Source organism: Zingiber officinale, chromosome 4B (assembly GCF_018446385.1).
Source record: "Zingiber officinale cultivar Zhangliang chromosome 4B, Zo_v1.1, whole genome shotgun sequence".
Lineage (NCBI taxonomy): Eukaryota > Viridiplantae > Streptophyta > Magnoliopsida > Zingiberales > Zingiberaceae > Zingiber > Zingiber officinale.
In genome coordinates, this window is record NC_055993.1 from 90,712,617 (window position 1) to 90,727,084 (window position 14,468).

The 14,468-nt window shown below is 37.9% G+C and overlaps 2 protein-coding genes across 4 annotated transcripts; both read right to left on the bottom strand.

Annotated features, from left to right (window-relative positions):
- Positions 1–1,951: 1,951 nt before the first annotated feature.
- Positions 1,952–4,907, bottom strand: LOC121975480 (glycine-rich RNA-binding protein 3, mitochondrial-like). The gene is made up of 5 exons (XM_042527163.1): positions 4,797–4,907; positions 4,034–4,151; positions 3,883–3,951; positions 3,699–3,805; positions 1,952–2,881 (listed from the first exon to the last, which is right to left on the bottom strand). The coding sequence occupies exons 2-5, from the start codon at positions 4,140–4,142 to the stop codon at positions 2,147–2,149; spliced, it is 1,020 nt and encodes a 339-aa protein (XP_042383097.1). The 5' UTR covers positions 4,143–4,151; positions 4,797–4,907; the 3' UTR covers positions 1,952–2,146.
- A 1,644-nt stretch (positions 4,908–6,551) lies between these two features.
- LOC121975482 (RING finger protein B-like) lies at positions 6,552–13,998 on the bottom strand. Of its 3 annotated transcripts, none has more exons than XM_042527165.1 (11): positions 13,644–13,998; positions 12,759–12,908; positions 12,324–12,488; positions 11,772–11,924; positions 11,165–11,317; positions 10,185–10,346; positions 9,775–9,945; positions 8,892–9,066; positions 8,611–8,803; positions 7,354–7,492; positions 6,552–7,177 (listed from the first exon to the last, which is right to left on the bottom strand). In XM_042527165.1, exons 1-11 carry the CDS (start codon positions 13,849–13,851, stop codon positions 7,158–7,160), a joined length of 1,689 nt encoding a protein of 562 aa, XP_042383099.1. In that variant the 5' UTR covers positions 13,852–13,998; the 3' UTR covers positions 6,552–7,157. The 3 variants fall into 3 exon arrangements, with proteins under 3 accessions (XP_042383099.1, XP_042383098.1, XP_042383100.1); XM_042527164.1 differs by having other exon boundaries at positions 8,611–8,806; positions 13,644–13,997; XM_042527166.1 differs by lacking the exon at positions 11,772–11,924 and having other exon boundaries at positions 8,611–8,806; positions 13,644–13,997.
- Between the last annotated feature and the right edge of the window lie 470 nt (positions 13,999–14,468).

The following is a 14,468-nucleotide window of genomic DNA, read 5'->3' on the forward strand; positions in this document are numbered from 1 at the left end:
CAGGTTGCCTTCCATTAAAAAGAGACGTCTCGAATACTATTCATCCTACACTTATTTTTTGTCCTAACTCCTACAAAATATGTTAGTTCAAAATAACAAAGAATACCTATAGAACAGAGTTAGTATAATAAAATTTATAAATTAGACCCTGTCTAATACGACCAGAATCTAGTCTTTCTCTCAACTTAGATTTCCAAAATAGATCTAAGTTGGTCCAGCGTCTAAAGCCCCATTGGGATTTATCTTCATTGGATCTCTCTCCTCCTGTAGTTTACCTGACTTTACCTGCCAAACATCTGATCCTCCTGACCTGTTTGGACTTCCTCTCATCTTGCTTAGTGTTTGATCGACCTGATCAACTAAGACTTTCCTACAATACCATGTTAGTATAATAAATGTAAAATATTAACGTAAAGTAGTGTTAGCAATATTCAAGATTTGATGGTCCGGTCGGTCACACATGCTTGGAGTTTATTACTCCAACACTTTTCATTACCTAGGGTTACCTCCTCTAGGATTTTCCACTGTCTAGTTTCACTTGCTAAGATTTTCGTCACCTAGCTTCACTCATTAAGACACATCTGGCTTCACTCACCCGAACATCCAACACCTAACTTCACTCACTAGACCTAGCTCTCTACTTCACTCACCAGGAATTCATCTTACCTAACCTCCCGTTAGGACTCATCATCAGTAGAATTTTGACCTGCCTAATCTCTGGTTAGGGCTTACCCTTACCTAACTTCCAGTTAGGACTAGTCACTTAATAGCTTCTCACCTACCTAACATGCGGTTAAGACTTACCCTTGCTAGTCATCTAGTCCTAACTAGAATTCTCTCTTCCAAACATCAAATCTTATTTGGATTAACCCTTGGTCAAATTGACCAAGCTTGGTACATTATCAAATATCGAAATCCTGGAGATTGATTGCACCAACAGAAAGAACCCTGGGAGCAAACACTCATATAAATACCAATTACATCAATCTATGGGGCAAAGACGATATATTGTTAGAGCGAAAGGTGATAACACTTATTCCATATAGTCTAGTATCATCACCCCACCCCACCCCACCCTCAGATTAAATGCAAGTAGATAAATTATGGAAGTATTTTGTCCTAATATAGTGAATTTTACATAAATTAGATATTTAATAAGATATTTTACACTATTAAAAATTGATCCTAAAACATATTAAAGTAACCGCCCATGTAATTATCAATTATGGTAACCCAGCAAAGGCGATCCTTGATTTTGCTGTGCACGTCTCATTTTCTGCTTCACTAACATCACCTTCAACTTCAAAAGTTGTTCCTGAAAATCTATTTACAGAGGAGAACGCTGAACATCCTGTGCGACGGCGCTTAATCCGAGGAAGATGATGCTATCGTGCAATATATTTGACTGATATAATTGCTATTTCACCTGAGAGTGTACCTCAGTCGTCTTACTTTCAGGTGTTCCAAGGAACGTTGAGATTCAAACTTGGACAGGAACGATGTCTTAATCCTTCAAAACTTTAAGAGGAAACTCACCAAACGTTTGCCCCCCAAAAAGGCGATTATATTGATGATGCTGAGACTAAACACCCCTTTAAATTGGTGTTCTAACAAAATTGCACTGCAGGATCCTACTTAGCAATTGTGCGATGTGAAACTGAGCTAATAGTTTGGAGTTATTGGTGTGGAATATTGCAAGTAGGGGAATTGTTGGTGCTGTAAACTTAAATCATTGCAGGTTCTTGTCTACTTTACAACCATAATTAAATCAAATGGAGACCAAAAGAAATAAAGTTCTTTCATGCCTAAACAACATAATTATATGCAATGTTTGGATGACCGAATAAAAGGTAGCTGAGATTATAAGCAGCAAACACATATATGCTCTATCTTCTAGAATAAGAAAATTTCGCACACAGAATGCTAGCCAACGCATCTCAGTGAACAAAAGTAGTGAAACAGTTTGTAGCATCTAGCATTATATGCATGGAAAAAGCTCAATGCAATCTCCAATTTTGTTCTAACAGTAATATCAAAATAGTAATAGAGATCTGCATACAAACAATCTGGCCAAGTACCAAGGTCCACAGATTTACGCTGACATGATGGACAATGCTGGTAATTGCTTAGATCACATGTTCATACACTACCCTCGTTTGGCATAGTCATCCAGTTTGTCATTGTCATCATCATCATTATCATAATCTTTGAATTTGTCCTCCAATACGTCATCGTTGTCGTCGTCAGCATTGTCATCTTTGAATTTGTTCTTTAACAAGTCATTCTCATCCCGTTCGTTGTCATCATCGTTGTCATCATCTTCTTTGAATTTGTTCTTCAATAATTCGTCCTCATTGTTGTTGACTCTATAGCCACCATTATCAGAGGTCAGGTCACTGCTGAACTTGTTGCTGTTGAATCCCATGGGTGCACTCTTGCCGAAGTTGCTGGCACCACTGCTATAGTTGCCAGCATTGCTACCACCATATGATCCTCCGTAACCATCACTGTCATCAATTTGGTAATTGTCAATGCCACCGCCACCCCCAGCAACGCCATAGTTAGCGCCAGTATTGGTTTGATCATATCCCCTACCACTACCTTCGTAGCTGCGACCACCATAGCTACCACTACCATATCCATCAGCACCAGCAGCACCTGTCCTAGTATTGTAATTACCTCCGCTGTAAGTATTTGCACCACCACCTCCATAGCCTCCGCCTCCACCATAGCCCCCACCACCACCATACCCACCACCACCATAGCCACCTCCACCATAGCCACCTCCACCACCGCCATACCCACCACCGCCGTAACCACCACGAAATCCACCAGTTCGTTCATTTGCATAGTTTACCCTAACTATCCTTCCATGAAGATCCTGATATAGTAATAATTATCATTGATATTAGAACATATCATATAACATTATGTGTAATTCTAAAAATAACAAAGCATATTCTAATTGATGATTTTCTTTTAAAATGATTGTTATCATGCATGTATTTGTTCAAATACAGATAGAGTTTCCTCCCAATCTAATCATCTTCAATCACATATTTATGAAACACAACTAGAAGGATAGCCTACTATCAGTAGCTACAATTATAATGCCTCTATCCACTTGTTATTTGCAATTTGGTGAGAACACTTCATTTGAAACACTATGTAGCAGTACGGTGCGGAAGTACGGACCGTACTTCTTTCCCAAACCAGTAGGATGTTTAACTTATAAATTCTCAGTTCGGATTCTGATAAATTAACAAAGTATATAGCCACTAGAGTTGCACTGATGTAAACATTGCTTTGGGTGACACTTAGAAAGCTTAAAATGGGTGATAAAGGATTAGTTCCTAATATGGAAAAAATGAGATGTCATATCAAACCTACCAAATAATAGTAGCATGTGTAAATGTGCAATTAGATATCAACACGCATCTGGTGTTAGTATGCCGGATTAATTCTAAAAATTGAATGCAATGACGCATCATTCTTTAGTGCCCAGCAGTGTGATTTTCTGCATATTCATACCTCATCTTCATAAACAAAAGATTGCCATACAAATTACATAACTTCTTGCAGCTTCATATAACATTTTTTATTTTAAATTTAAAACTTCTTATGTGACAACATCTAGGTTCTGCTTCATTCGGACAATAACCTTAAGTAAACAAACAGAAACAACATAGCATATGCACCTTCCCATCCATGCTACTGATGGCAGCAGCAGCCTCTTCGCTGGATGTAAAGGTCACAAATCCAAAACCTCTAGATCTGCCTGTTTCCCTGTCCATGATGACTCTAGCTGCAAAACCATATACGCGAATTCATAAACATTTAGTTCAAATTTTATTATAAATCAGAAATGAAATCACAACTTACCTTCAATTACTTCACCATAATTTGTAAATGCTTCTTGTAAACTCACATCATCAGTTCCATATGAAAGTCCTGTAAAGTGCAAAAAAACATCAGAAGCTGCACAATTCCCCAGCAGCATGGCCAAAAATATATTGAAAAGTATCTAACAAACCTCCAACAAAAAGTTTGGAAGATGACATGCACCGTATTGCTTGAAACAATGATGGACTGGAAGTCACAGATTTCTTTAAAAGATTTCCGATTTTATTCGCTAAAGCCATTTTAGAGACCTGGGAATGATATGAACATGAAAGCAGAAACAAATTCTTCAACTGTAAAGTTAGAAACAAATAATCAAAATAAAGTACTGTGGACAAACTATAGCATTGCATAAAGATTGATGGAAGCATAAGATCCACGTAGCTTATCTCCAAAAGTTGAGACTAACATGCCTTAATAATTATGATGATATTTAGCAAACGCCTGAGATAACTTCATTATTATTGCAAAAGCACAAGTAATTCTTAACACAGAATCAGAAGTGCATTCATGTTTATCTTTCATGTTTCTAAAAGTTTGAAATTCAACGAGACATATGAGAATCAGAGTAGAGGGTTAAACATTGCAAATTCTTCCGATCCAAACACCTCGATGACTAAAACGCCCTAGCTACAACCATAGCAAACTCAAAACCTCAACTTTAGTATGTAAACGCCTAAAGATAAAGGACAAGCATCACATTCTTTACACTTTAGAGTGAAACAACAAGAGTAAATAAACCTAAAATTGCAAACAACTAGAATCATAAACAATAGAAAATAAAATAAAAATAAAAAGACAATACCGCAGATCGAGGAGCGGTAACTATCAATCAGGATAAGAAACAAACGAATCGCACGAAGAGATTAGATTCAAGGTTTAGGGAAATCAGATACCCTTCTCGGAAGGATCTTGAGACTGCTCCTCTTCTCTCCTCTCTCGAGCCTTCCCCAAAACCCTAACCGGGGCTGATGGCATTCGGTGGATAAATATTTCAAGGTGGCATCTTGACCGTGGGCCCTTCTTGGGTCGTTGATGTCCGTCGATGGATACAATAGACGGCGAGGATGAAAGGTGCTTCATTCTGCTTGGGTTAAGACTTAAGACTGCTCTTGTACGTTTAATTAGTATTTTGATATGAAAGTAAAAAAACAGCAGAATAATAATAAAAATAATTCAGTCGTCCATCAAATGCTACTAAAACAATATAAATTCACTACATTAAAATCCCACATATATGAAAAGAGATATATGTAAATACACAAACATCAAACACATGGTAAAATAAATTTCAGATCATTAATTCTTAAAAATTAACTCCTGACCATTATACCAAAAATATGATCATCAATTTTTGAAAATCGACTCCTGACCATTACACCAAAGATATCATGCGCTCACCATCTGTACTATACCTTGAGGCATCCATCAAATTCTACTAAAGTCGTTAGGATTCAAGCCCTTTGGTCAGAGACCGAGAGCACTTTGCATGAAAATAATCGGTGCACTGCTCCCGTCAATCCAAGATTTCAAAGAAAAATCAAATCACATTGGATCAATGGCATAGCCAGGGCTGGGCTTTACCTAGCTCTAGCCCAGTGTAACACAACAGCCGAATAATATTGATCCGGTGATAAGGACGGGGGACCCTCGTTGGCGGAAGGTCAACGACACGTAGAGGTCAAAGGTCGAAAGATTCAACCCTGAGTCTAGGCCGACCGGGCGAAGCAGGCCGATCGACTAGACGAAGCGGGCCAACCGGCCATGAATCCCCCGAGACGAATGAAAGACAACCCGACTAGAGGTCGGGTTTCCGATGCTCCAAGGTAAAAAGATTTCAAGGCCGAGCGGAATGTCCATTCGGCCGGGGCACCAGGCAACAGAGGCAGGGGCAATCTCATCCGAGCATACGGCCGGGAGTTCTCCCGGTCGGACCGATACCCACAACCGACGACAGAAGTAATACGCCTGCCGAGCGGCCGACCCGCTCGGCCCTGGAACAGACAGGGAATGCAAAAGGACAAGGGAGACAGGGGATAACATCATCCTCGAGACACCTGCCGCCGACAAGCAGCAGAGTTGGCGGTCGAGCCGTACATAGGATCATATGGTGGAAGCTTCCACCGTCACATCCGGGATATGCTCGGACAATTGCGGAATAGTGCCAGAGATACTTTTCTGACACAGGCTCGTTAAGGTATGTTTGGGGAAGCGTGCACGCATCGAGAAAGGTGCCCGTGCCTCCCCGAGGTCCTATATAAGGACTACCAGACATCGACGGAGGTATGCGCAACTCTCTACTGTAGCCACATTACGCTGCCTCTCTCGTTGCCTGACTTGAGCGTCGGAGGGCCGTTACCGTAAAACTCCTCCCGGCTCAATTTCTTTGCAGGTTCATCAGAGAGCTACACCATCAATCAGAGATAACGGAACATGTCACGTCTCCAGCGTCCGTCGACTCGGCGCTCGAACAGGATCAAATATATATTCAGTTCAAATCTAACTGCCTAATAATTTTTAGACTTTATATATTGAGCCCAAATTCAAAAAGAATTTTCTTTTGTTTGTCTTTAGACGCATCGAGAAGTAGTAAATTGTAGAAAACACAGTCATAGAACAATAATAGCCCAAGGCAGTTGAAGATCCTAGCGCAGTTAAAGATCCTAGCTACATCATTGCATTGGATGCATTATTACACTTACAAGAGAGTTTCCACAGGTTACCGTGACCACAAAGTCACACGGCAAAATTAGAATGAATACGATGAATACAATGAGACAACTAGCTACAGTTAAGTTCATTATTTCAGAACCTGAACAACAGGACCAGATCAATTGCTACAAACCTTGGATGTTCGACAGTACAAGGAGTCGCCTCACCTATCATACAAACAAGAATGTGTGTTACATGCTTCGTTGCCGAGCATCCTTACCATGTGCATGCGATAAGGCATCTTGAGGCAATACTCGTTCAAATGCCAGATAGGGCTTGCAATGAAGAAAGAAAAAGTCCCTCGACTACAAGTGATGAGATTAAGGATGACTCTAAGATCTACCATTCTGTTGCAGCAATGCTGATAAAGACATCCCTTCAAATTTGGACTTGAGAATCAAGAGCGATCATGTATGTGATGCTTTTCATCAGAAGCCTGAAGATTTTCTTGCAAGAATGCTGCACATTTTACACTCCTAGCGAAGTTGTTAAAGACTCTGCGTTCAGATCCTATGTCTACATTGGTAGCCGATATACTTGCAACTTCAACTCCCTTGTTTGCTTCCTGACAGTATGGAAAAAGTAAAACTTAGCAATTTCAGATGATGCATATGGACTTCAAAAATAATGTCATTGTCATTGTCATTGTGGCTGACTATCTGAGATGTAAATGAGTACGTTTTGCAGTGATAAATTAAGAACGGTTTAAAGAACAGACAGAAACCTAAAAAAATGTCTTACCGTCATTCAGTAATGTCGCATCTGCTTCGGCTGGCAAAGACCTATTCTCAGATAGATCAACCGGAATCTTTTGGCTATCTGAGACCTCATTATTCTTGTCTCCAGGTGCTCTGGAATCCTGATCTACATTACCGGGGGCCTATGGATAATAAAGTTTAGTTTCATCTTAAAACATAGAACAACTGTTTTTGTAGAAATTGAAGCTTTGATCTGACAATCTAATGGATTAATGAGAAATAGTGAGAGCAACCATATTACCGATCAGGTTCAAGAACCAAAACTCTTTTGAAAAACCAATCATAAATTCCAAAGTCCAAATCAAGAAGTTCTATTCAGTATACACCATAATCTAAAAAACACCTAGACATGTATCTCATCAAAACCTAAGATATACATAAAACAGCAGGAAAATAAGGACTAACAATGTAACATTGAATACTATTGTTTCGGGATGGAGTGTAAATAAGAAAGTGTTAAAATATTTTCATATCATTACAGTATTGACATAAAAAAACAATTAATTTGTAAATAGGTTAAGACAAGTTAAACTCTAGCCTTTGCATATGAAGATTGTCAATTGTACATAGTGTTAGTTTGATTTACATATATTTCAAGTATATAACCAAATGATGTGATGTTGGGCTCGTGCTGAGTGCTCTAGATCATGTTTGAACTGTAGTTTTAAGCATCCATGACTGAGATCATGTAATAGTTGTTGTATCATGTAAATGATTAAGCACTCGTGCCATTGGTATAGTTAGTATCCACGACACACTGGATCCATTCCTTAAATTTTGTAAATAAATTTGTAACAAAGATGGATAAACATGATTATGGATATGGAAATGCATGCATCAAATGAAGGCGACCAAAATTCAAATAGAACTTCCACTCAAGGCACAGTATAGTTGGGAAAAGTAGCAATATACGAGTAATTCAGTCATTGAGTGACAAATTAAAGCACCACTGAATCAGTAATAAGCCTTATAATTCATAAAGTAGAAGATACCAATCGAAGAGTAAAATCTCATTCATGCATATTAAACCAATAGGGGTGACCCCTATGAAAGAAGCTGATACTCTTCAAGGCAAACACTAGGTCATAAAATGGATACATGTAGATGATCAGTTTATAAAAATGACAATTTGTTTTCATAAAAATGACTTTTGTAGACTATCAGTTTTACACTACTATCAGTAAATATCTTATTACTAAAATTGGATAGATATGATGCTATTCTAAACTGACTGATATACCTTGCCACAAGGAGTTATATTGGTCAAATTTGAACCAAAAATTTCAACAGATGGGCTGCAAAGTTTTGGCCCTTCAGCATGAGGATTATCAGGTTGCTCCGGATCTGATATTCTCTCTCTCTCAGCAGATATATTGGTCGCACCAGTAGGTTGGTTCAAGTTTGCCTGATTGCTCACGTTGTCATCAACCATTCTTCTGTCAGAAGCATAACAAAATCACCAATAAAGAGAATAGGATTAATTTGGAGCTCTAAAAATTGGACCAAAAAGCAATTTCGTACTTCTTGTAATGAGTATGATTATCTATGCTAATATTTGATGTGCTGGAGAACAGCATGCCGTGGAGCAATTTTCCATCAATGGTTGTTTCAATTGCATATCCGAATCTGTTTACATTTATAACTCTAGCTTCAAATTTGACCTCTCCAGCTGACATCTGATCAGATACTTTTTTGCCTGGGTAGCAGCAAATGCATGAGTGGGAGTTCAATAAAAGTTAAGCAGTTTTAACAAACAAAGCATCAAACTTTTGACTGACTTCAATATTTTGTTTTGGGTCCAGGATATAGTGAAGCCTCATAAGGAACTCTTATTGAGTTAGAAGCATGCTTTTTAAAGAGATATTATTTGAGCTGATAATAGGAAACATACATTACTAATCCATGTACATGATTCCAAGCTTTTAAGAACAACTTTTCAAGACTGTTAACTGGAAGGAAAACAGTGTAACCTGACAGCATACTAAGTAAACAACCAATAGTTGCAAAAAAGTACCTTACTTATGAATATCTAGTCATACAATCAGACTGTAGCTTGATATACAACTTTTCTGCTCCATATTCATTATACAAATAGAAAGTTAATGTCAGGATTCAGTTAACTTATATTCATTACTTTTTTCTAAGGTGCCTAAAGTATGAGGAGAAGATGATCAAGTAATTGCCATTGCTAAGTGCTACAGCATTATTCAGAGATAAATGTAAGGCTCCACGGAGGAGCAAAGTTAAATGATGTTAAACATCCACCAAGGTTCCTACACCAATATCTCACAGTGAAGAATTATGTTTTCTCCAACCAGCTAGTTGAAAAACACAAAACAAATTGCTTCAAGTGAAAATTCTGTTAAAATTAAAAGCAGTGTGAAAATCACATACAAAGTCCTACCAGCCAAATTGGTTTTTTGCGGATGGTTCAACAAATCATATTCTACATGGTGCTTCAGTAATTTATCATCTTTTCGTATTCGTGGACTGAGAAGACCTTCTTGCTGACACCTTTTCCTCAACTCTCTCCTTATGGAAGGCCTCTTCAGTCTTTGATCATATAACCCATTCACTGGCATAAATGGTATTACAAGAAATCAAATAGTAAATGACTTGGGGAAAAAATTGCATCGAGATAGTATATTTACTAGTTTTAAATTCAATTCCATTTATAAGGCACATCGAAATGAAATGCTTCAAATGCATTATAAAAAGAAATCCAAGAAATCACTGATGCAGAAATCCTATATGGAATCTTGTTTGAGATGGGAGGAAAAAACAGCCAAAATTATGTATATATATTGATCAAACCTGTATGCAAGTAATACATATCATCAAGTGCGTCCAGAAATTCATTACATCCACCTAGGAAGGCAATAATGCCTTTACTATAATCTAGGCATTCACCAGCAACAGAAAATCGGCCACAGGGACCTTGGTTATCTGGTACAACTTTGCTCCAAGTCTGTTTCTCTAGAATCCACCAAAAGAAAGTTTAGTCCAACCCAAAAGAAAATTTCTTCTAATAAAAGCTTAGACTTGAATTTACAAAAACAATAAGAGTCAAGTCTTCATACAGCTTGTTATAATCTTAAAGCCAGTGTGTTTAATTATGCTAGACCTTGTAATATTAGCATGGCTACACCTTTTAGATAGACAAATGACAGAAATGGATTATTGTTTGAACTGCTGAGGACTTAGTTGGCAAGGGCACTATGCTTATAATAAAGTGGAAGTTGTTATGCAAACTGAGACCATTACCAAATGAAAAACTTCCCTTCTATTGAAATCATAACTTTCAAAATGAGATAAGCTTCAAAAAGAGTATATGACAAACCTCTCAAATAATCTCAAGCAAAGGGAGATAATATAAAAGTAGATGCTTGAAGAAAAATAAAATGGCCCCTAACCATAAGCTTGTAAACTGAAATGCTTTGGCCTCAACTATTTTGATAATACAAATAAGAATGCAACTGACTTTTTTCACATAATACATTGCCCACAACAAATTTCAAGACGCGAGATTTTGAAAAGCATGTTAACACACTGACATGTTTGCGCGCTATTGATCCATATTGATGATTGGGCAATACCAGAATGAACTAACAGTATCCTAACAAGTTATCTAAGACTATTTCCAAATAATGCCAACTGTCATTTTATCTAAAAGTTCAACCACATCCAAGTAAAGAGAAATGAACGTTCTTAGTACCTGCAGAAAATATAAATTTGAAGGATTAGCTATCCTAAACACAGTGTGTTAATAAGAATAAATTCAATAATTCACTCACCCAGGTTTAGAACATAAAGGTCATCATAAAGGTTTTTAGCATCACTGAAACCACCAAAAACAAATAAATCATTCCCAAGTGGCACAGTTGTATGCCCAGCGCGTGGTGGAAAGATCTTTCCAGAAGTCTTCATTGGCTGCCAAACAAGTGTGTCTGCTCGAGGTGAAAATGTGTCACCATTAGGTGCATAGAGAATGAAGGACATTATTTCCACATGCAGAAAAGGAACAATAGTGATAAAGTTTATACACAATATAGCAGACAATACAACAAAAGCTTCTCCAGGCTGAAATTTAACCTTTTACAGGATGTTTGTAACATGAAGTGATTTTTAACAGAGCCAAAAATGTAAGCTCAGTTTTTTAGATGAAACTATCAGCATATATTGCTATTCAAACATTGTTGAGATTATAGATCTGCCAGACATGTTAAAGCAACACAATTTACTATAGAAAAATTGTTAACAATGTCATAATGTTCATTAGGTAATACTGTGTCATGCAATCATAGTAACATAAGTACATCGCTAATTCCAAAAAACACTAATGGTGAACTTATCTCTGGGTTTGATAGCTTGGACTTTGCAACATCATTACAGGCGATATACCTACAATTAATATGTGAACATCAGACAAATAGCAACCAGAAGAGTCTTCGCCACCAAGGACTATGATTTGGTTCTTCCATGATGAGCAACTATGACAATCACGGGCAGAAGGCGGAGAGCCAGAAGTTACAGCTTGTTCCCAACTTAGTTTCTCTAGTGACAAAAAAGACAATTAAATAAAATTTAGATATTGACTATTAGCACATTTAGTGACCTTGAATGTGTTGAAAGCATGTGAAGATGATTCGACTTTGTTGACAGGAATAATATGGAAAACAAATATGCTATAAGCTTCACATAAGAAGCATCTTTAAAAATGGAAAGACCAGTAGCTACCTAATCTAACATGAATGAGCATCTCTTAATAAGATAAAGTGATTCTTATACACTGTTTCTATATGGAGATAAAAAGCAATGAATGCATAAGAGATTTAATCAATTCAGTGCTTATACTTTACAGTTTACAGTGAAATCAATCAGAAACGAGCATACAGTAGAAGATGATAAAAATAATTTCAAAGTAGCCTTAAAAGAAACATGTAAACTTCATACCTATATCCAATATGTAAGTATCATTATAATACTTCTCTTCGTTAGTCTCAGATTTGCCACACCCACCAAAGATGAAAAGCCTTTTGCCAACAAATACAGCACTATGCCCTTCCCGTGCCTCTGGTCCCTCACCATATAAATTTGGCAAAATCCAAGTGTTTGATGCTACAGAAAAAGGAAATAACCAAGATGACAAAATGAACATCACTGAAGGATTACAGTCTTATTAGTAGCATGAACAATAATAAGGTTTAAAAATAATTATGAAGGACAAATGATACTTATGCAGCATGTGTTTCATTGGAATTAAGGATCCGGAAACACTAATCTTAACACACTGAAGCAATGACCACCTCACTGTGCATGAAGATTAATGAAGAAAATTATGTATCATGGCACTTGCATCCAAAGTATCATATAAATTAGTATGCTCACATGTATCCAAAATATGTGTATCCTTGAGCGGGTTCTTTCCATCAGTTCCCCCGAAGACAAACAACTTATCGCCCACAGTAGTACAACTGTGGCTGTCCCTTGGTGAGGGTGGAATACCTTTCAATGTGGGTTTACTCCATGATTGTTTAACTGTGATGTTAACAATGTACAGATGTCAAGTTATCATTTAAAAAAAATTAATAAAAAATGAAAAAAGAGGAAAAGGTACGATGAGAATGTATCAGAAAAGGTATAACAAGAACCTGTAAAACACAAATCTAATAACAATCATCAGAAAGTGAGCAACCGTGTAATTAAGATTTTTTTCCCCCAATACAATGTTTTTTTTACCTGCATATTTTAAAGAAAAAAAGCAGCAAAAGAAACTACAGTGTTGAACAGATAAATACTTAAAAATGAAACGCTCTAGCTCTGTCTATAAAATTTGGCAAATAACAATCGCCCCATTCTTGAATCCTGACTATTGATTCAAGTGCTACTTCTTATATACTAAACCCTGAATAACTTATAGAATTTTAAATGCTGATAGAGCAAAAAGAAACAAAACACAGGGAACAAACAAAATAAAGCGGCATATAACAATCAATCAGTCTCCCTAAGTCAACAAAACAAAGTGAATGGAACCTTATAACTCCCTAGAATCGTATTTGACTGAACTACAACTGATAAACAAAATTGCCTAGTCCTCAAGTATTGTCGTCGTAAGCACCAACTAAAATACAGTCAGTTAACGAGTGACACAAAGCATCCGACTATAGCATCAAGATCAGAAGCGTATGAAAAGGACTAAAGAAGCAGAGAATGGAGAAAGAGCAGAGAGAGAGCTCCAGGCAACAATCAACCCTTAAGCCAGCCATCACCCACCGGTGTCGAACACGTGGACATCGTTGGTCTGGCAGCGGTCGCGGCCGTATCCGCCGAAGACATACAAGAACCGCCCTCCCTGGACGGCGTTGCAGCTGTGGCCCCACCGGACGCCAGGACCACAAATCGCGCCCGCGTTCGCCTCCGCACTCCTCCGGTCGGAAGCCTCTCCCCCTCTCGCGTCCGCACGCACCACCTCCCACCTCATCTCCTCCAGAAAGGATTCGACCAAAGTAGGGTATACCTAACGATGAGAAGGCGGAGAAATTGGAGCAGAAGAGCTCTAGGGTTACTTCTGCTCTGCCCTGCTCTGCTCTGAGACAGGAATTCGGATTCTAGAAGTCGACGGGAGCGCGAATACACAATCTGCTACTCTTTTTATGATACGTCAAATGATAATGACCTCGCCACGTTTGCAAGCGTTTCGCCATGTGTACCTTTTTATAATTCTTTGTTATTGATCTCTTTCTCTTTTTCTTTTTCTTTTTCCTTTTAATTCCAAAACTGGACGAGCTGGGCCAGCTTATTAGGCTTATCGAAAGAGTGTAATTGGGCCCTTTGAAAGGCCTTCTCATATTTGGGCTCATTATCCCATTTGGAGAGTTCATTTGTATTCAGTCGGTCAGTTTATACCATGCCTAATTGCTCGTGCACTATCGTGAGTGATGCTAAGCTCAATTTTTTTAAAATTTCTCACACCTCCTATCTTCCACCCAAAACCTTCAAAATACTTTCGCAAATCTAATTTCTCTCTCTCAGTCACTCTCTCTCTAAGACACTCTCACTCCTTCCTTCACTGCCATCTTCCATCTCTCTCGCTCCTGT